General features: G+C 35.6%; 1 protein-coding gene across 2 annotated transcripts; it reads right to left on the bottom strand.

Moving 5' to 3' along the window:
* Positions 1-455: 455 nt before the first annotated feature.
* LOC147283871 (F-box protein At4g22280-like) lies at positions 456-3402 on the bottom strand. 2 transcript variants are annotated; one of them, XM_086245073.1, is made up of 4 exons: positions 3167-3402; positions 1986-2891; positions 1762-1902; positions 456-924 (listed from the first exon to the last, which is right to left on the bottom strand). In XM_086245073.1, the coding sequence occupies exons 1-4, from the start codon at positions 3251-3253 to the stop codon at positions 616-618; spliced, it is 1443 nt and encodes a 480-aa protein (XP_086101199.1). In that variant the 5' UTR covers positions 3254-3402; the 3' UTR covers positions 456-615. The 2 variants fall into 2 exon arrangements, with proteins under 2 accessions (XP_086101199.1, XP_086101201.1); XM_086245075.1 differs by having other exon boundaries at positions 3200-3402.
* Between the last annotated feature and the right edge of the window lie 18446 nt (positions 3403-21848).

Genomic DNA, 21848 nt, shown 5'->3' with positions numbered 1-21848 from the left:
GCTGATATGCTAAAATAACAAGAGCTTTATACCCCATAGAGAGGCACAGTTTTCTTTTACTAATTACATTGAGGTTAGGCAAATCAATATGACCCATAATAAACAAAATTTTCTGTTTGACCGGTGTAATGCAATAAATAAGATTTTCCTTATCGGGTTAATATATTAACATCTCCAATGAACCCTTTTGAATCTGGTCAAGATTACAAGCTTATACTTTTTATTTAAAATCATCAGATAAATTGAAGGCTAAAAACAAATAAGCACCATAGAAAAAAATAAAACATTTTGCATCAACAGTCTTCAATATAACTGAAATGGGAGGTGCGCAGGGTCATGACAAGGGGAGAGTGTTGGCGTCATCGTCATACTGATAATTTAGTAGTTACCAAAGGGGTCCTTAGATATGACACATTTGTCTCAAATTTACCACAAAATTCATGAACATATCAGAATGCCAGTCAAAATCAAAATGCATTAACTTGAAAATAAAGCAAAAGGTCCCATGTCTATGAGCTTGTTTGCTCACATCAGTAAAAACATCGATAAATCAAACCCTAGTATTTGATAAAAACTAACACAAACAATTTCTACTCTCTAGATGCACTGCACTTACTACATGCATACAAATTCTATAGTTGAAGGCACTTTTTCCTTAAGCTGGTGCATAGCATGATCTCTTGCCTTTGCTTCTTCCTTAACATCTTCAATTCTCTTATCTGCTCCAGTATGATGATGGCGCCAACGCCGAGCAGGATCAATAATAATTTTCTCGAGTGCAACAGCATTCTCTATCAAGTAGATGACATGTTCAACAGCATTTGTACTACCACGATACCCTACTAGTTCTACTACCTTGATGTTATGATGGGGGCATTTGGCAGCTTCCTTTATTTTTGTTTTATTCTGATCTCTGAATTCCAACTATGGCAAAAAAAAACAAAACAAAACAAAACAAATTTATTAATGTACACGCAAAAAGAACAACATGGATCAAGTCTAATTTACCAAAAAAACAGAACCACCATTGATTTCACAAGTCTGTATACCAATAAACCATGAAAGAGAACATATCTCCAAGCATAGGATACACGAAACAAACATCACTGGAAAGAGAGAAAACTAACTAACAATTTCTTCTATTCTACTGAAAACTCAAAAGAAATTCAGCATTGCTTTTATCTAATATCAGGTTTCCCATCTTTTCTCAATTATCCAACATAAAGATGTTATATTATATCTTGTCATATAACAGACGTTTGATTAAACCAAATGCATATCATATATGGATCCATCCTAGGCGAAACACATGAAGATAAGATTTCACAAGGCAGAAACAATATAAAAGAAACCAACACAAATATCAGACCCCTCTTATCTTCTTCTTCCCTACCATATCTAGTCCCTTCTTCAGAGTTTCAAAACTCATAAAACCATGCCATTCCCTCCCTTATGATTTATGTTTTTTCATTTGAGGCGGCTGAAAACTCGTCATGAGCACAAATGCTGATTCCCATCATAAATAGTACAAATGCTGATTCCCATCTTCATTAACCAATTCATAATTTTCCAGAATCAAGTATCATACTGAATTACCAGCACAAAATATTAGCATGTTTTATCAATCCCGCAGAAAAATTCAACAATACTATTTGTGTTTGTTGTTTGATACTTTTTCTTTAAAACTGAAAACAGGATGAATAGAAGGTGAGCAAAATAACATACAAATACCCTATGTATCTACCAAGTATGAATAGATACCTTCAACACAAGTCTCTGCAAGCCAGGAGATGCCTTCATGAAAGAATTTAACTGACTAAGGCCCCAATAATAATCTGCAAGAACCACTAATTCCAAATGCTTGAGATTTGGTAATATAGGCAATACATTCTTGTCGTAGCCCTGAAAGCCAAACGAAGAGTAAGGAGAAACATTATTGAAAAAAGGAAAAAGAAAACCAAGACATCATAATTACATATACTAACCACTCCATTGTAGATATCCAGCTTGAGAGTCTCTAGCTGAGAAAGACGACATGAAAGTTGGGTGAAGGCAATACTCATGACATCTCTGGTACAGAAAGCCCAAGAAATGGATACCTCAACCAGAAACGGTAGATTACTGAGAAGCAAGTTTTTAACCAATCCATCGTAATTAAGTGACACAAGGTTTGCATCACGAATCTCAATGCTATGGAGGCCAAATCCTTTTATCACTAAATACTTCAATGGAATCGATGGACCGACAACTCTTACATTGGCCAAACTTCGAGAAGAACACACTGATAATCGTTCAAGGACTGGACAGTTAGACAAGAAGTATTCAAGAACTTGTTCCGTCACATCAACTTGTTTGAGATGAAGAACTTTGAGGGACTGCAAGCCAATGTATCCGCAAGGGTGTCGAGTTGGAATGTTAGAATATATCAAGTGCTCCAGAGCAGAACCATTACCGAGACCTAGTAATTCTTGGGGAAAAGTATAGATATCATCGAGTTCACCAAGACCAACAAAATCCAACTCAAGCACTTGAACTCCCTTTTCCAAAGCAAATTGTACACATTTATTAATGGAGTTGGTGAAATAACAATTTAGAGGAAAGCAAAGCCTGAATCGTTTGATGTTTGAGGCTCTATGCTGATCCAACACAGAATTGACCCAGTTGATGTATCTACAGCTTTTCTGGTATTGTAACTTTTTTTCGAGCTCAATGAAGCCGAGTAAAGTTTTATGAGCATCAAAATCGAAAGTGGTAATATATGCCCACACATAGCGCCATCGCTTAGAGAGGATGCTAGTAGCTGCTGCTTCGTTAAGCGGCAAATGAGACAATATGGTAGCAAGAATTCCATCTGCCAACTCACTGATCCGGTCCACCAAATTGAACTCATTCTGGTGAATTGAATTGAAATTGCCCAAAGAAAACAAAAGAAAAAACATCAAAGGAGTAAGTACTAAAGGTATAATCAATCATATGTCTTTAATTTCATGGCATGGCCTCATTAAATTATTAAATTTATTTTACAAAAAAAAAAAAAAAAAAAAAAAGATATCCCAAATAACGATGACAACAATATATTAGATATCGGGGAACAAGTTAAAAAAAAATTGAATTATAAGAGAAAAAGATGCGAATGATGAATTATCTAGGGTAAAACCAGTCTAACCTCGTATCGAACAAATTCAAAAGCTGAGCATACTCTTTTCGGCATTGAATCTTCCAGACGCAGTGGGTTTTCCCTCTTACTACTCATGATATCAAAAGTAGGTCGGTTCTGTAGGAGTGCGAACGAACGATTTTGTAACCCTCGAGAATTTTATGGCAGAACCAGAGAAAGATAGAGGGGGAGAGACAGAGAGAATGGCGCGCTTACAGTTGCAGGGTTCTTTGTTTCAGGTTTTTATTTTCATATTTGGGCATTAATTATAGGAAAAATTTGAGGAAAAAAACTTCAATTTGTGTGTCGGAGACTCGGAGTCAAATCAGGACTCCTCTTTCAAAAGGCATTTAAGAGTCAAATAAGAATTTTTCATCAATTTAATGAAACGGCCGTCAGAAAAAGACCACGTGCCTAGCACATGACATCTTTAATGGGCAAATTCGACATTTCATCCTAGTATTTAATTCAAATAAAATTAAAATAAATAAAAAGATTATCCAACAACTGCCCATTTAAAAATTAAACATTTGGTCTTTCAAAAAACAATGAAAACATTTGGACATTGAAAAAAAGATAGAAAGAATCGAGTGCAGGGTTTTTTAGGGTTTTCTTGTTCTAGCCTTTGACAAATTCTGCCTTGTGGAAAAAATTTCATTTCTTTATGAGTGGCATTGATTTCTTTATTGCCCATGTGCATGTGACTGTGATTCTGTAGGTGTGGTTTGACTTTTAGTGCTTTAGTAGCGGACATGTGGTAAATGAGACCAATGAATGATATAAATTTGATGTAGCTTGTTGTGGAGATAAGGGGATTCTAGTGCATTTACTGTATCTTTGTACTTGGATGCAGACAATTATTTGAATAGCTAATTTTTTAGATAATTAGTAGTTAACTGAATAATTGGTAGTTAATTATAAAAAAAAAATATGAGGTTAGTTGATGGATTTATGATTAAACTATTCAATTAATCTAAGTTATTTTTGTAACCTGATATGTGTTGAATCAAAATGCCATAGGTTTTTGGTTGATATTGTTGCCAATTTTTCTGGTTTCATATGAGAATTTTGCTTGGTGCTTAGGTTGCTAGTATATGGCCTTTAAAAAAGAGAAATGTCTATTCTTGTCTAATATGACTGTTGGGGTTGAAATCATTTACCTATTTAATGCACTAACTGAAATCAATGTTCACAATGCAGGTGATCTAGATCATTTTACCTTAGAGATACACCATGGTGGGAAACTAGTGAAAAAGAATAATGTTCTCTCTTATCGAGGTGGCCACATTATATAGGGGGACTATTGCAACATAGACTACATGTCTCTGTTTGAGTTGGAAGGACACGCTAGCTGGATAGGATACAAAGTGAAGCCTGGTTATTATTACAGGATACAAGCTCAAGAGTGGGAACCAATCTTAACTGATCAAGATGTGCTGCGAATGTGTAGCATTCAGACTCCCAACAGAATGGCTTTTGTGTATTACATTCATGGTGAGATTACTGAAGTTGATGTTGAACATATTGACCTAGTGTCATATTCAGAATTTCAACCAAGGAATGAGGCAGATGTGCAAGGTAGAGAACCTACTGTTAGTGTGGATACAAAATTGAATGGGGAGGCAGAAGTGACAAGTGGGGAACCTATTGTTAGTGTGAATGAGGAGGCAGAAGTGCATGGTGGGGAGCATGTGATAGAGTAAATAGGGAAGCAGAAGTCAATGGTGGGGGGCAAGGTGAGTATGTAGTATAAGATCAAGCAATTGACAAGGAATTTGTGAGGCGTGAGGGAAAGGAACCAGCTGTTGAAATTGAAGAAGAGATAACTGAAAATTGTGAGAGTGATAATGATGATAGTGATGATCCAGATTATAATTATGTAGATAGTGAATATGAACAGGAAGTTGAAGACTTGAACATATATGGCTGGTTATGTCGATTTTGAGATTGAGAGTGATGGTGAAGGTGGAGGGTTTGGAGATGTAGAATCTGAAGACATGGCCAATGAGAGTGACATATCAAGTATCCATGACTCAAATGATGATAATGATGATGAGCTCACTGCTAAGGAAATCAGAAAGAAGAAGAACATGCCAAAGTTCTCTTACTATAGAAAGGCGACCGACCTAAAGAATCCTCATTTCAAGTTAGGACAGTGTTATGTTAATGCAGAAGAGTTCAAAGAGGCAGTGAGAGTGTATTCCATCATTAATAGCAGCGAGATAATTTTTGTAATTAAAGAATCACTGCAGAATGGTGAGAGTGAAGTGTGCATCTGGTTGCCTTTTTCATCTCTATGCTTCATTGGACAAGAAGAAGAATATGTTTGTGGTTAGAATCCTGGTAGATGAGCATGCTTGCACTGGCCCAAGGTACAACCAGTATGCAAATGCAGTATGAATGGCAGAAGAATATAGGGATGAGTTTAGAAGCAACCCCAAGTGAGATGTTAGGGCATGCATTCTAGGAAAAGGTGCTTAAGCAATACAACATCCAAGTCAAAGGTCTCAATGTTAAAAAGCAAAAAGGCTTGCAATGAAGAAAGATGAAGATAGCATTGAGGGGCAGTATGCAGTGCTTAGGGATTATTTGAAGACCCTTCAACATTATAATGAAAACACTACTGTTAAGATCCAATCGGAGGTGGAATCTGATGGGGCAAGGTTCAAGAGATGTTACATATGTTTTGGTGCATCAAAACAAGGTTATCTTGAAGGGTGCATACATGTGGTTGGCCTAAATGGTTGTTTCATTAAGGGACCACACCAAGGACAATTGTTGAGTGCTATTGGGGTTGATGCCAACAATGGCATGTTCCCAATAGCATATGGAGTGGTTGAGATTGAAAATTATGATTCATGGAGCTAGTTTTTGGATCACCTGATTACTGATCTCAGGATGGATAATTCACATGGTCATGTGATAATATTTGAAAAGCAGAAGGGGCTGGCGGATGCTATTGCTGATTTGTTACCAAATGTAAAACATAGGAACTGTGTGAAGCACTTGACAGCAAACTTTAAGAAGAAGCACCCTGGGTTGTTATTCTACAACAATGTTTTTTCTGCAGCCAAGGCCACAACAGAATCCATGTGGATGAGTGAGATGGCAAAGATGAGAGCACTAGATGGTGATGCTACTGGTTGGTTCGATGACAAACCTCCTCATCATTGGTGCAAGGCTTTCTTCTCAACATTCCCCAAGTGTGACTTCATTCTCAACAACCTTTGTGAGTCATTCAATGCTGCAGTACTTACTGCCAAAGACCAGCCTATCATCACTATGCTTGAGAGGATTCGGATGTACATCACATTGCTCATGGCTAGAAGAAGAGCTAGAGAACTGTCATAAGTGGAATCACAATCTCCCCCCCCCCCAAGAATCAGGGAGATAATAGACAATAGGAAGAAGGATTGCAATGTGTGTCTTTCCAGCTTGTGTGGGGCAAAGAAATATCAGGTTGACACTAAGAACAAGACATGGGCAATTGATCTAGACCTAAAAACATGCACTTGCAGGAGGTGAGATGTGAGTGGAATCCCTTGTAACCATGCAATGGCATGTATATGGAGGCATGGTCATAAGATTAAGGATTATGTTGATAAGAAGTACATGATAGACAGTTACATGCTTACTTATGCACCAATGGTTAATCCACTGACGGGCCAAGATGAGTGGATTAAGAGTGGAGAACCTTCTTTGAAGCCACCAGTGTACAAGAAGCAACCTAGCAGACCCAAAAGGGTGAGGGCCAAAGATGTCATTGAGCCTAAAAAACCCCCTGCAAACCCAACAAAGCTTCAAAGATATGATGTGTCAATGACTTGTAAGAAATGTGGGGTCAAGGGACACAACTCCAAGACTTTTGGAAAAGTTAAAACAACAAATGCTGAGGTAAAGTTTATAGGTGTTAAATAGTCATGTATTGATTATGTTATTATTCAATTTGAACTTTGTGATGATGTTAACAATATATATGTGTCATTTTGATTGCAGTATAAGAGAAGGCAAAGGGAAGCAAAGAGACAGAACTCATCCAATATTCAGCAGAAGAAGGTTAAAAAGCCAAGAGTGACAGTGATGCAATCTAGGGATAAGAGAAGGCATTCACAGCCCTATCCAGTAGATAGACCACTGGCAAGTTTTCAACCTGTCCCACCAATGAATGTGCCAACTCCTTTGACACCCACAATGTTCCAGCCTAACCAAACATGTAACCCAACAAGGGAAATTCCAAAGAGAAGAATGAAGTCACCTGCTTAGAGAAAGCAAAATCCACCCACTTCCCAAGTCACAAGCAATGTGCCATCATCCTTTGCACAAGCCAGTGGTATTAGAAAGATGAAGACTAAGACACCAACCTAAAAAACCCCTTGTAGGTTCTGATGTGGATAACTCAATTGAATATGTTGTTGTTTTTTGGCTCCTACTTTATATTTGCAATATGATTGGAAGTGTATTTTGGTTGGAAGTGTCATTTGGTTGGAATTTGATTGTATTTTGAACATATTTTGTGTTGAAAATTTGGAGCTAATTATATTTTGGTTAGGAGCTATTCCACACAGGTTGAGACATGTTGTGTATTGAACATATTTTGTGGGGTTGACAGTGTGCATTAAATAGGCACTTGGAGCTATTTTGGTTTATGTGAGTGTATTGTTTCTTGGAATTATTTTGTGTACTTGTTTTGGGTTTGCAGGGATTCATTTGTGCCATACCAATGACTATGTTGTTGCCAATAAAATTGAAAAGTACCAAATGCAATAAAATTCATGTCAATTAGACACAAAAAGGGGCTTCATATTAATATAAGCAAGGATTACAAATAGGTGATAAAATAGAAAACCAAAATTGACTTCCATAAAAACAAAATTGACTTCCATAAAACCAAAAGTCAATATTAATATAGGCAAGGATTACCACTATGCCTAAACCTGAAACTATTTATATTCCTTCAAAATACCCAAGCCCCAATACCTTAATGACCCAGACCCAACCTCTTCGGTTCCAAGAGCTCCAAATTTTCTTCACCCTTTTGAGTCAACACCACAAGGAGAAACAACACCCACAAAACCACCAAAATAATCCACACTCTCCTCAACCTTGATCGAAGCACACTAATTTGCGACTCCATGGCGTTTTGCCTCCTGATCAACCTAGGGATCACCTGCCTGGACCTTTCACACGTAGGAGGATCTACCAACCTGAAAAGGTTGCAGCCTCGAACGCTTTGCAAAACCAAAACACAAACACCCAAGTCATAATCTATAAATGAACAAACCCATAAATTGAACAAATGAACAAACCCATAAATTGGGCCAACTCTGAGTCATCATAACCCCCTGCAACATCCCTCGAACCTCATTCCAGGATTAGTGTCCGTCCATGATGTCGATCACAGTGCTGGAATCCCGCAGTAGCAGTATATCACATTAGTTGGTTCCATTTTTGCAGTATCAAGTATCTTCTTTAAACACTTTTATCACCTTTGAGTAGCTGGTTAATTTGACTTAATTAGGGCACTTAAATAGAGCCTGTTCGCAGAGGTTGGAGTTGACAGTGTGGGAAAACAGAGGAAAAATGGTGGCAGGGGTGGCGGGAAATCAAGGGAGTTGAGAGTTGGCCTAGGGTTAATTAAATACTGGGGTGAAATGTCAAATTTGCCCATTAAAGATGTCACGTGCTAGGCACATGGTCTTTTTTTGACGGCTGTTTGCATTAAATTGACAGAAAACCCTTATTTGAATCTTAAGTAATTTTTTAGTCCTGATGGATGCACTTTTGAAGGAGGAATCCTGATTTGGCTCCGACACACAAGTTGGAGTCATTTTCCTCAAATTTTTCCTTAATTATTCACCCGAAGTTTTTCCTTTAAAAAAAAAAAAATGAGAGTTTAGTCCTTCTAACATTTATTATTTAGAAAAAAATCGGGTATAATTTTTGTTTTGTTTTTTTTCCAAATAAAGTCCTTATTTTTTCTAAATAAAGTCATTTGATCATTGCCTTTCCAAGGAAATATGTCATTATTTTTTTATTTTTTTAGAGTGTAGGGTATAGGTTCACCTTATACCTTCCTATAGTATAGAATAAGGTTTGTGGAGGCTGCATATTAGGTATTAACTCTGAGAACAAATAAAATGCATTGCCAAACACTCAAAAATGACCGTCAAGGGCTTGGCACCTGGTATATATGAAAAATTGAAACTAATGAACCAATATTATGTAATATGAAAAGGTTACAATATTATTGGATTTTAGTTAAAAGTTTAAAAGACATAAGGTTTTATTCAGTAAATTGTTAAATTAAAGGACCTAAATGGAAGTTTCTCCTTTTTTTTTTTTTGGGTTTTTTTTTAATTTAAGTTGAAAAATAAGGTTGATAACTCAGCTCACGCGCTACAGTGAACACGAAATCCACCGAGTACTCGGTGAACAGTACTGAGCGCTCGACAATTGCCACGGTCAGACAGTAGCTATTTGAACTTCCTTAAAATAATACTTATAAATATACCTTATGTCTTATAACATATCAAAAACTAATGAAACCAACATAAAACACAAAATTTAAGCTTATGAAGTCACATCCACCAGTGTTATAACATAAAACTGACTGTTACTAATTGCCATAAAAAAACACGAAGAAAGTTATAACATGGACTTATTTGTCAAAAAGTGCACCTATTTATAATTGCAACCTGAGTTTATTTATCTTTAAGATCTGTAAAATGGACTTTGAAACCATTTACTTTATTTTTTATTGTTATGTCTGGACTATACCGAGTATTGGGCCCAAAATTTCAATTTTGGAAAGGTCCTTTTGCGCATTGCCATCCAAACTCTGGCATATGTGCGCGTAATTACCATTCATAAAAAAAATTGGTCAATTGCCACACATATTTTGCGAATGGTGCTAATGTGGCCCATACGTCAACTCTTTTGTTAGATATAACAACAATGCTAGAGGCATCACTTTTTTTTTTTGGTAACCTAGGGAGTCCTGGACCAGCTTTTGCTCACTTTGTTTGTTTGGTAACCTAGGATGTTTTGGGTCAACTTTCGCACACCAGATTAATCCTTTGGTCCAGTCAAAGACAGACAATCCACGCCGAACCTAGGGAATTTACAAGGGATTTTACCTCCCTTGCTGCCTGGCTCAAAGGGTCGAACTGGAGACTCGAAATATAACCAAAGCTAACCACCTTGTTGGACCTACTACACAATGTAATGTCAAAATCCAAACCGTCCATTTTTCAAGCCCTACTTCAAATATCATCTCTGTAAAAAATTTCCAAAATCGGAAGTCATTTAGCCATTTGATTATAATAACAACTATTTATATGTTTTTATCAAAAATAGTGATCGTCTATTTATTTAATCACAATTCGATAACTAAATGATTTCTGATTTAGTTGATTTTTGGTAATTATGATTTTTGAAGTAGGACTAAAAAATTGACTGTTCGGATTATGAGATTAGTGATATGTTGGGCCCAAAAGTATGGTTAGCTTCGTATTAACTTGCTAATCAATTAGCTTAGAGAACACCTTTATAAATATATATATAGGCTTAATTACCGATTTAGCACCCAAAACTGTAACTCATTCCCACATTGCCACTTGAAAGTTTTTTTGTCACAGATTATCATCTGTAACTTACATTCATGTCTCATTTTACCTTATTTCGTCAACAACTCTGTTAAAAATGCTGACGTGGCGCGCTGGATGTGTGTCACATGTCACATCTTTTTTTGTATTTTCGATTTTTTTAATTTTCTATTTTTATAAACTTTGAAAATTAATTAAAAATAGCTCCGAACTCAGAAAAATACACAAAAAATTCCTACAAACTCGTCTTGACTAATACTAATTTATTATGAGGTCAAATATCAATATTCCCTCTAAAATTTCTAGAAAATTTGGGAAGTCCAAATTTATTTCTAGAAAATTAAAATACTCTAGACTCTTTGGAAATTTATAAGATAATCTCCCGAACTCCAAAAAATACAAGGTTTGCACCATTAGTCTTCCAAAAACTAACAATAACTTTTTTGTGAACACTTGCTACCTAAAAGACCTCTCGATCTTAGAGGAAATTAAATTTCCCTCTATAAAATAAATTCTAGAATTTCTGCAAAGTGTCGAAATAATTCTCTAACACAAGCTTTTGGTAATTTCCAAAATATATTTTAGAATTTGTCTGAGAGTTTACGAAAATTCGATAATTTTCTCTAGAATTTATTTAATAGAGGGAAATTGATTTTAATTTTTTAGAAATAAATTTGGACTTTCCAATTTTTTTGGAAATTTTTAGAGGACAAATTGGTAATTTAACCCTATAGTAAATTAGTGCTAGTCAAGACGAGTCTGTAGGAATTCTTCGTATATTTTTCTGAGTTTAAAGCTATTTTTAATTAATTTTCAAAGTTTTAAAAAATAGGAAAATAAAAATATCCGAAAATAAAAGCAAAGATGTGACACGTGGCGCACATCCAGCGTGCCACGTCAGCATTAACGGCTATGTCAGCATTTTTAAGGGAGTTGTTAACGGAACAAAGTAAAATGGAATACGGATGTAAGTTACAGGTGGTAATCTAGGACAAAAAATCTTTCAGGTAATAATGTGGGAATGAATTACAGTTTTGGATGGTATAACTTTTTATTTTTTCAAATAAAGTCCTTTGATCATTATCTTGCCAAAGAAATATGTCATTATTTTTTTTTTTTTAGACTATAGGATATGGGTTCATCTCATACCTTCCTACGATAGAAAATGAGATTTGTGGAGGCTGCATGCTAGGTTTTAACTCTAAGAATAAATAAAAATGCATTGCCGAACACTAAAAAATGACCGCCAAGGGCTCGGCATATGTGAAAAAATTGAAACTAATAGACCAATATTATGTAATATGAAATGGTTACAATATTATTGGACTTTAGTTAGAATTTTGAAAGACACAAGATTTTATTCAGTAAATTGTTAAATTAAAAAACCTAAATGAAAGTTTCCCTTTTTTTTTTTTGTGGGTTTTTTTTTTAAAATTCTAGTTAAAAAATAAGGTTGATAACTCAGCTCACGTGCTACAGTGAACACGAAATCCACCAAGTACTCGGCGAACAGTACTGAGCGATCGACAATTGCCACGGTCAGACAGTAGCTATTTGAACTGCATTTAAATAATAGTTATAAATATACCTTATGTCTTTTTTTACAGAACATATCAAAAACTAATGAAACCAACATAAAACACAAAATTCAAGCTTAAGAAGTCACATCCACCAGTGTTATAACGTAAAAATGACTGTTACTATTTGCCACTGTTCAACAGTGGCAATTTGGCCAGTTAAAAAAAAAAAAACAAGCTGAGTTCTTGGTAGAGTGGCTAGTGCTCAACACAAAACACACTGAGAAAGTTATAACATGGGTTTATTTGTCAAAAAGTGCACCTATTTGTAATTGCAACCTGAGTTTATTTATCATTAAGATCTATAAAATTAAAACCATTTACTTTATTTTTTATTGTTATGTTTGGACTCTACCGAGTATTGGGCCCAAAATTTCAATTGTGGAAAGGTCTTTTTGCGCATTATAATTACCGTTCATAAAAAAAATTGGTCAATTGCCACACATACTTTGCAAATAGTGCTAATGTGGCACATACGTCAACTTTTTTGTTAAATATAACAATAATGCTAGAGGCATCACTTTTTTTTTTTTTTGGTAACCTAGGGTGTTCCGGGCCAGCTTTCGCATACCAGATTAATTCCTTAGGCCAGTCAAAGGCAGACAATCCACGCCAGACCTGGGGGATTTACAAGAGATTTTACCTCCATTGTTGCCTAGCTCAAAGAGTCGAACTGGAAACTAGAAATATGACCAAAACTAACCACCTTGTTGAACTCATTACACAATGTAATGTCAAAATCCGAACAGTCTATTTTTTAGGCCCTACTTCATAGATCATCTCTGTAATTTTTAAAATCGGAATTCATTTAGCCATTTGATTATAATAACAAGTATTTATATGTTTTTATCAAAAATAGTAATCGTCTATTTATTTAATCACAATTAGATGACTAAATTATTTTTAATGTAGTTGATTTCTAATGGTTTGGATTATATATATAGGAGTGCTCTAAAGCTAACTAGTTAGTAAGTTAATACAAAACTAACCATGCTTTTGGGCCCACCATATCACTAATCTCATAATCCAAACAGTCAATTTTTTAGTCCCTACTTCAAAGATTATTATTGCAAAAAATCAACTAAATCAGAAATCATTTAGTTATCTAATTGTGATCAAATAAATAGACGGTCACTGTTTCTGATAAAAGCATATAAATAATTGTTATCATAATAAAATTGCTAAATGACTTCTGATTTTTGAAATTTTTTATAGAGATGATCTTTGAAGTAGGGCCTAAAAATTGGATGGTTCGGATTTTAAGATTACATTGTAAAAAATTTGAAGTAGGGCGTAAAAATGGAATGGTTCAGATTTTAAGATTACATTGTTTTTAAGATTACATTGTAATCTTAAAACAGGCAACGAAACCAGTTCGTCTCCCAAAAGGCATTGACACCTAGGGTTTTTTATTTCACCAACACTTAGCCGTTTATTATGTCAACTTACTTGATCATCGTTACCTAAATTAGACAATCAGAATCGTTCATTTTCTATGTTCATACTCAAAGATCATCCCTGCAAAAATTCGTCCAAATTGGAATTCATCTACCCGTTCGATTATATTAGAAAATTCACGATCGTTCATAAATTTGACTACCGTTACATACCTTCTACATCTTCGATTCAATTAATTTTTTGCAAGAATGATCTTTGAGTGAGAAACTAAAAAATGAACGGTTTGAATTGTTGGAAACACAATCGCATAGTATTCGTATACATAAATATAAATGCACATAAAAAAGACATTGGGATTTAGGTCATCACCCAAAAGTCCCTTAGCTAGGCGACCAAGCTAGACCTTCGTTGCTCAATGCCCTTTTGGGCAACAAAATTACTTCGTCGCTCAAAGATATGTTAGGCAACGAAATAAAGAATTCGTTACCTAGAGGGACTTTTGGGCTACAAATCTATACATCCGTCTCCCAAAGTATGGCGCCAAGACCATTTCTTCACCTAAAGTATCTTCGAGAGACGAATTTAGGTTCGTCGCCTAAACGACTTATTTTTAAATGACATGGAAAAACTCTTCGAGGTAAGAGGACACCAGTGTGGTGCCGGCTTAGGGCCCTTCGACAATCATGTTAGTAAGGTACTTGAATAAAAGCCAAGTAAATAAGCTTGGAGCCACAAATGACATTGCCTTGATCTTGAGAATATAAGGGAGTATTTATAGAGGTTTGGAGGAAACTTCATGACCTTAGTACTGTAAGTTTAATAAACTTGTAGTCACCGAGAAGTATACTCCTTGTGGGAATGAACTCCTATACTTGAATCCTTATTTTGGAAGGATATATTCAAGCCACTTTAATTCATATGAGAGTTAGAATCCTAGTAGAACGTAGAGTTCATAGGTCCCTTAGATCGCGAATTGCATGAGAATGTGTAACACCCTGAATTTTCGGCTTATGATAATTTTGTTACTTAAGCTTTTTAACCTTGTTCTTAAATTTTGATTAAGGGAATTGGAGAATTCCTTAACTTTGTTTTAACTAACTAAGACCTTTGATTATGGTTCTAGAGTTTAGTTAAGTAAAAGAGAATTTTGGAAAATGAAAATTCAAGAGTTTGGTGATTATTTTGTTTATTTTTATTGTTTGAAATTAAATTATGAAAAGAGGATTTTTCATAATTTTTCTGGAAGTGATTAACTATTTTGAGGCTATAAATAATTAGTACTTATGGAGACGAGTTCATAGGATTTTTCGGGGAATTATTTGGAGTCCCGAGCTATTTTTGGTGAATTTATGAATTTGGAGAAATTAGAGAAAATATGAAAAAGAAATAAATTAAAATGGATTGCTGACTGGGTAGACAACCGCCACGTGGAGCATTGATTCTATCATTTTTGGTAGGGTTAATTTTAGGAAAAGGACTCCAACTTAGGTGTCAGAGCCAGATCAAGACCCCTTCTTCAAAAGTGTATTGGTCATGACTACTAATTTACTTAAACCTCAAATGAGGCTATTCTGTCAAATCCGTTAGGATAATTTGAGAAAACTGACTCCAACTTGTGTGTCGGAGCCAAATCAGGACTCCTCCTTCAAAGGTGTATATGTTAGGACTAATACTTCACTTAAGCCTCAAATGCCCCTTTACCAAGTCACAATGGCAACAATGTATCTCTCTGGGGATGTGAAGCTGTGGTGGCGGACGCGATATGAGGACGTGCTGGAGTGGAGGGCCGTTGCGAGATCAACGCTTGGGAGGAACTAAATAGGGAGCTCAAGGAAAGGAGCAACTCCTGCCTGGGAACGTTGCATGGCTCGCACGAGAGTACCTAATACGGACCGGCACTGTTCGAGAAAATCAAAGCAGACCATGGGGGGTCTTCGGTCAATTTAATGCAAACGTCTGTTAGTTTTAAGGGTAGAATTGTCACTTCACTCACTATTAAAAAATATTTATAAAATTAATTATTAAAAAATAGAAAAAAATATATATATGCATACCCTCTCCCTCATTCACTCCAGTAGCCCCCCACCCCGACCTCCTTCACTCTAGCAGGCTCCCCGCGTTGGCCACCCTTTCTCTCTCTCTCTCTGGCGTTCCAGATCGGTGGCTTCAACGAGGCGTGGCTGGGGCTGGGTGGGCTTGCGGTGGTGGCGGGGTTGGGTTGGGGTGGGTAGGGAAGGGAGAGGTAGGACGGGGATGGCTGGGAGGGGAAGGGAAGGGGTGCGGCGGGGTTGGGGATTGGTGGGCTTGCTGTGGAGGCTGGGCTGAGGCTAGGGCTGGGGTGGGTGGGGAGAGGAGGGGGTGCGACAGGGCTGGGGTGGGTGGTGGAAGGAGGGTCTGCTCCTCCCATTTTTATTTTTTCTTTTAGTTTGTTTTTAAAATTTTTTTCTTTTTTAGTTTGTTTCTAATTTTGTTCTTTTTCTTCTTTTAGTTAGTTTTTTTATTTTTTATTAATATTTTTCATTTAGTTCTACTTTTGTAAATATTTTAATAGTGAGAAATGTCAATTTTTGACAGAAAGTATAACAGATTTGATGGAAGACTCTTATTTGAAGCTTAAGTAAAGTATTAGTCCTAACGGGCACACTTTTGAAGGAGGAGCCTGATCTGACTCCGACACCTAAGTTGGAGTCATTTTCCTAAAATTAACCCAATCTGTTAACACTTTCCGTTAAAAATATTACAATATTTTTTTACTATTAAAATATTTATAAAAATTAAAAAATAACACTAAAAGAATAAAAATGAAAAAATATAAAAAATATTTATAATTATTTTTCCATTAGCAATTATAATATTTCTTCTTCTATAATTTGTTTTTATTTTTTCTTCTTTTATTTTTTTTTTTTTATTAATTTTCTTATTTTAGTGTTTTTTTTTATTTTATAAATATTTTAATAGTGAAAAAATAATATTTTAATATTTTTAACGGCAAATGTTAACGGATTTGACGGAATAACCTTATTTGACGCTTAAGTGAAGTATTAGTTTTGACAGATACACTTTTGAATGGGTGTCTTGATCTGACTCCAACACACAAGTTGAAGTCTTTTCCATCAAATTTTCCCTTTTTGTTATGCTTCAAGCTCACAACATATTTGTCATCTTCATTTAAGTTTGATCTCAAGCATTGCATTGCATCCACATCTTTTTTCATAGGTGACAAATATGAAAAACTATCAACATATTATGATCAACTATCAACAATGAGCATAATCAGGATCAACTATCGACTTGTTGTGACAAAGTTCATAGGTGAGCATAATCATGATCTTGTGCCGTTATTAAGTTCACATTATTTGAGGTCACAGAGAACAATAAAACCTTCTCAGGCTAGATTGATTAATCAAATGCACTCATCAGGGATAAAGCCATCACAAATCTTTTCATACATGACCACTGAAGCTGAAGGGCATGAACACCTAAATTTCCTTCAAGCTGACTGCAACAATTTCATAATGAGAAGGCGCACTAATTTTCTAAAAAGATGTGATTCAAGATGATTGCTTGCTTTAGTCTCACAGTGACCACATTGAAGTCAAACCTGCAAACATGCAGTATCTCTGCCCCCAACCAGAAGAACTCATAGCCAACAAGGAAGACCTCCTTACACAAATCCTCCTATGCTTGCCAGCTCGATCTCTGCTCCGCTGTAAATGCATCTCCAAGCAATGGCACTCTATTATCGCAAATTGCAAATTCTGTGACCGCCACACCCTCCAAAACCCAAACTCTAAGATCTGTGCTTTCTTGTTCAACAAGTCAAACAGAATCCTACTACATATCTCTTCCTCACAATGAAAACCCATTCGGGTGCCCCCCAACACCCTCAATTTCATCCAAGACCCTGCAGGCATTCAGATTCTGCAGTCCTGCAATGGCTTGCTCTTGTGCGGCACCTGCTGCTAAGTGAACACAACACGCAGATATTATCTTGTCAATCCCACAACCAACCAGTAAATCAACAAAAATTTGGTGTGTTTCTTTGGTTTTTGACCCTTCCAAATCGCTTCATTACATGGTGATATGTGATCAAAATGCTGCTGCATATTTAAAATATCCACAATTACAAGTTGAGCTTGACATATATTCGTCGAAGACTCAAAGTTGGAGGTTGGGCATACCTGCTTTCCTTGATGCAGTTGATGCATTTGGTATAGACTTCAGCCACGGGGTATACTGCAATTCATTGGATTAACAGGGCAGGTGTGCTGTTACACAATGACATAGATGAAGTGCCTTTCGGGGTGGTGCATAGTTTACCAGGTTATGAGAATGGGGAGCATAGATATTCTGGTGAGTCCGGTGGCCATTTGTATCGTGTTGAAAGTTTTCGGCCTTATATTACTACTCTGTTGGTCTGTAAAGTACCATGTTGATCTTCACCTAATAATATCCGCGTTTCCTGAGATGGTTCGAGGCTACTATGTAAAGAATAGACACAAGTGATGGGTTTTGAGTGCAGAAGATTCTCGATGCACTTTTTTGAATTGTATTAATATATTTATAATAGTCTATTACAAGAGTCATATACAATGGAAACAACTATTTGAATACATGATAAGACAAGAGATATATCAGCAAGATGATAATGATGCAGCTGGAGATATTTTTGAATTCGAAGCAGAGGATAAGGAGGTGTCCTTATCTTTACTATGACGCTAGTGATTGTTACTCTTATTCATTTGTTGTTCTCTTTGTTGCTATAGACGAAAGTGAACAGGATTCATCCTTTTTGCTGCATATTCCATGTAAGCTCATCTCATATAATCTTAGAGATAAGACCTTTAAGAAACTTTGTGACTTAACTCCCATAGGCACTCAGACTAAGAAATGTTTACAGGTTGGATGGAATAGTTATCATTACATGGAGACTTTGGCTTGTGTCTGATCGTATTTCTTTCGAATACAGACTTGTGTTTGATTTTAGCTAGTTGTCTGAATTGTCTATCCTACATTCAATTTCATTCATGTGAATACAGACTTGTGTTTGATTTCAGCTAGTTTTCCTTGCAACTATTCATATGCTATCTTCAATGAATTTACCCTATCCATACAATGATTCTCAATTTACATTGTTTAACTTACAATGACAAAGACAACTCTACAAAATATAAATACATAAAAGTAAGCTTAATTGAGCTTAAAATTAAAAGACAAACAATAATGACTTACTGAGGAAGCAGGAACCTTAATCAGATTCTTTGGCCAAATTGATCTTCCAGAGCAAAAAGCAATCACATGTAACATTTAATTACCAGCCTTCTCACATTGTTTTGACAACCATTAAATCCAGGCCTCTATTGGGAGTCTATGACTCATCAATGCACAAGGGCATTTTCAATTTCAAGCATCCGCTAAACCCAACATGCATACCCCTGTCTGATCTTTAACTTCTATCTGATAATGCAAACGTGAACCCCTCTGGAATTCCTAAGGGAGGGTCCAAACATGAACAATTATTAACTGTATACAGCTCCCACTCTTTAATTCCACACTTCGCCAAAGCAGAAACCAACCTCCTCCTATGCACATCATTTAATAAAACAAACCCCAACTAAGATCATCAGCGGCATCAACAATTGTCCAAAACTCATTCGAAACAACCCTGTTGTCCAAGACACTGAAGTGGATTGTCCCAGGGATTTTACTTCTCTTGACACGATACTTTCGCCTCCTCCAAACCATCTTCCCCTCCAATGTTTTCAGCTGGAAAACTGGTTCATACCAAAACGATCCTCTTGCCTTCCCCCTGTAAAAGAATTGGAACTGGCAAGAAATTGATCATAAGCTGGGTTCTGCTCTGCCACAACATGCCAACTTCAATTCAAACTCCCCAACCAACCAACAAAAAGATCTTCGGCAGTTCATGGCACAAGTCCTTCCCTTGAAATTTAACCATGGGTGGCACATAAGGTATAAAAGCTTCCATCTTACAGATTATATTTGTTTATTAATATACGTTTGCTTATCACATGCAGGTTGAGACTTGGAAGGTATTAACTGAATTTGGATTTGGATTTGTGTTTTTATTTGATTATATTTGCTCAAGAAACACAAATATGGAAATTTAATGCATTTAAGCAATGACATGACCTTGTTCCATCATTTTTGTTCAGGAACAAATTACATGACTATTGTTGATCAAAACATGTGAGATATCTTTCACTTCCTTATCACTCTAATCTTAGAAAGGAAAAACTAAAGTCCCCTGAACATCAATGACAGAGCTCACTAGCCACAAAGAAAGCTAGGATATTACTAAGAAGGAAATTTGTGCTAAAAGAGAAAAACATTTAGGTAAACAAGCATAATTAAATAACTAATAATTTACAAGGAGAATGGGAGCTTACATTGTTCTTCCCACTCTTCTTTTGATGATGCTGCATACTTGCAGACCTTAAATTGAGTGGATTGAAAGGTAAAAACATGATTGTCTTGTCTAAAGGCAAAGGAAACAAACACAATCATAGCAAGTTCCGAGGTGACCTGCAAAAAAAGTAGGTTTTCAGAAAGTAATAACAAAACTTAAAAAAATTAAATTGCAATATTCAAAATGAGATAGCAAGTTCATGCAAAAGGGATCCATAACAGATATCAACAAGGATGTCATTGTATCTACTAGGCAATGTCTAGGTGCAGTTGCATGAAAGTGAAGTATTTAATAGAACAAAGTCTAATTAAAAACAAGCTAGGCTTTTGATGGAGCACAATTAAAATGATTTCATTCAGTTCTAAAATTAAATAAAGAAAACAATATAGTAGTAATGGATAAGATTACAAAATCCCCCAACTTTGTCTCTTATGATTCTCCTTAAGGAAACACCATCATACTTCCCCAAAGCCCAGTAACTGATCATCCATGGTTTTAGGAAAATATAAGCCATATAAGTACATGCAATAAAAGAGCACAGAACAGCTCTGCATGGCTTTAGAACATTTGCAATCATAATGATGAGTATGAAAGGAGAGGGGGGGGGTTGCCAAATAAATGAAGAATGGCTACAAGCCTCTTTAGCTCATCAGGCATCTTTCAAAAAAGAAATATTACTCAAGTGATCAAGTAGTCATACATGTAAATCAACAAAAAGTTCGCTCTTTCATTGGGGCAAATTAGTAAATGATTTAACTCAAATTATTGAGCTAGATTAGACAAAAACAAAATATCACTACTGTTGTTATAATGTAATATTATATATTGACAGTGTAAGATTTTAGTACCTTATAACAAGGAAAACAGTCAGATTTATAATACTTATAAAACAATCATCTTATGCAACTAAGCCTAAAATTTCAGTAGTACAACAGTAGTCTTTGTAATGTATATTATAGTGAGAAAAATATTACGCTAATTTTATAAGGAATAGTCTGCATATGTTTTCAGCTTTTTTTTTTTTTTTTTTTTCTGTGGTTATATTGCTTTCAGAAAAAAGCACTAATTAAAAAAGATTAAAATAGAAAAAGGAAGACCCACTTATAAAAGTATCGTTTAATTTACCCCTTGAAAATTGCCCCCAATTTAGTGCAATATTAAGCAAGAGTTGGAATTGGAAATATGCATAATAACAAATATTACTGATATGCTAAAATAACAAGAGCTTTATACCCCATTTTGTAATGCTGATAATTATTTTGTTTTGATAGGCACGTTTGAAAGCACATTAAGGCGAAGTAAGACAGAAGGTCCCCCATAGAGAGGCACAGTTTTCTTTTACTAATTACATTGAGGTTAGGCAAATCAATATGACCCATAATAAACAAAATGTTCTGTTTGACCGGTGTAATGCAATAAATAAGATTTTCCTTATCGGGTTAACATATTAACATCTCCAATGAACCCTTTTGAATCTGGTCAAGATTACAAGCTTAAACTTTTTATTTAAAATCATCAGATAAATTGACGGCTAAAAACAAATAAGTCCCATAGAAAAAAATAAAACATTTTGCATCAACAGTCTTCAATATAACTGAAATGGGGGGTGCGCAGGGTCATGACAAGGGGAGAGTGTTGGCGTCATCATCATACTGATAAATTAGTAGTTACCAAAGGGGTCC

Source organism: Dryas octopetala, chromosome 5, assembly GCF_963921425.1.
Source record: "Dryas octopetala chromosome 5, drDryOcto1.1, whole genome shotgun sequence".
Classification (NCBI taxonomy): Eukaryota; Viridiplantae; Streptophyta; class Magnoliopsida; order Rosales; family Rosaceae; genus Dryas; species Dryas octopetala.
The sequence above is the reverse complement of the archived record's forward strand: the minus strand, read 5'-3'. Positions and strand labels throughout refer to the sequence as shown.

Bases quoted from the DNA above. Each gene is read 5' to 3' on its own strand.
- LOC147283871 (XM_086245073.1), bottom strand. From the start codon at position 3,253: ATGAGTAGTAAGAGGGAAAACCCACTGCGTCTGGAAGATTCAATGCCG. The intron at 1,903-1,985 runs GTTAGTATATGT...TTTGGCTTTCAG, and splicing joins TGGATATCTACAATGGAGTG to GGCTACGACAAGAATGTATT. The intron at 925-1,761 runs GTATCTATTCAT...TTTTTGCCATAG, and splicing joins TGCAGAGACTTGTGTTGAAG to TTGGAATTCAGAGATCAGAA.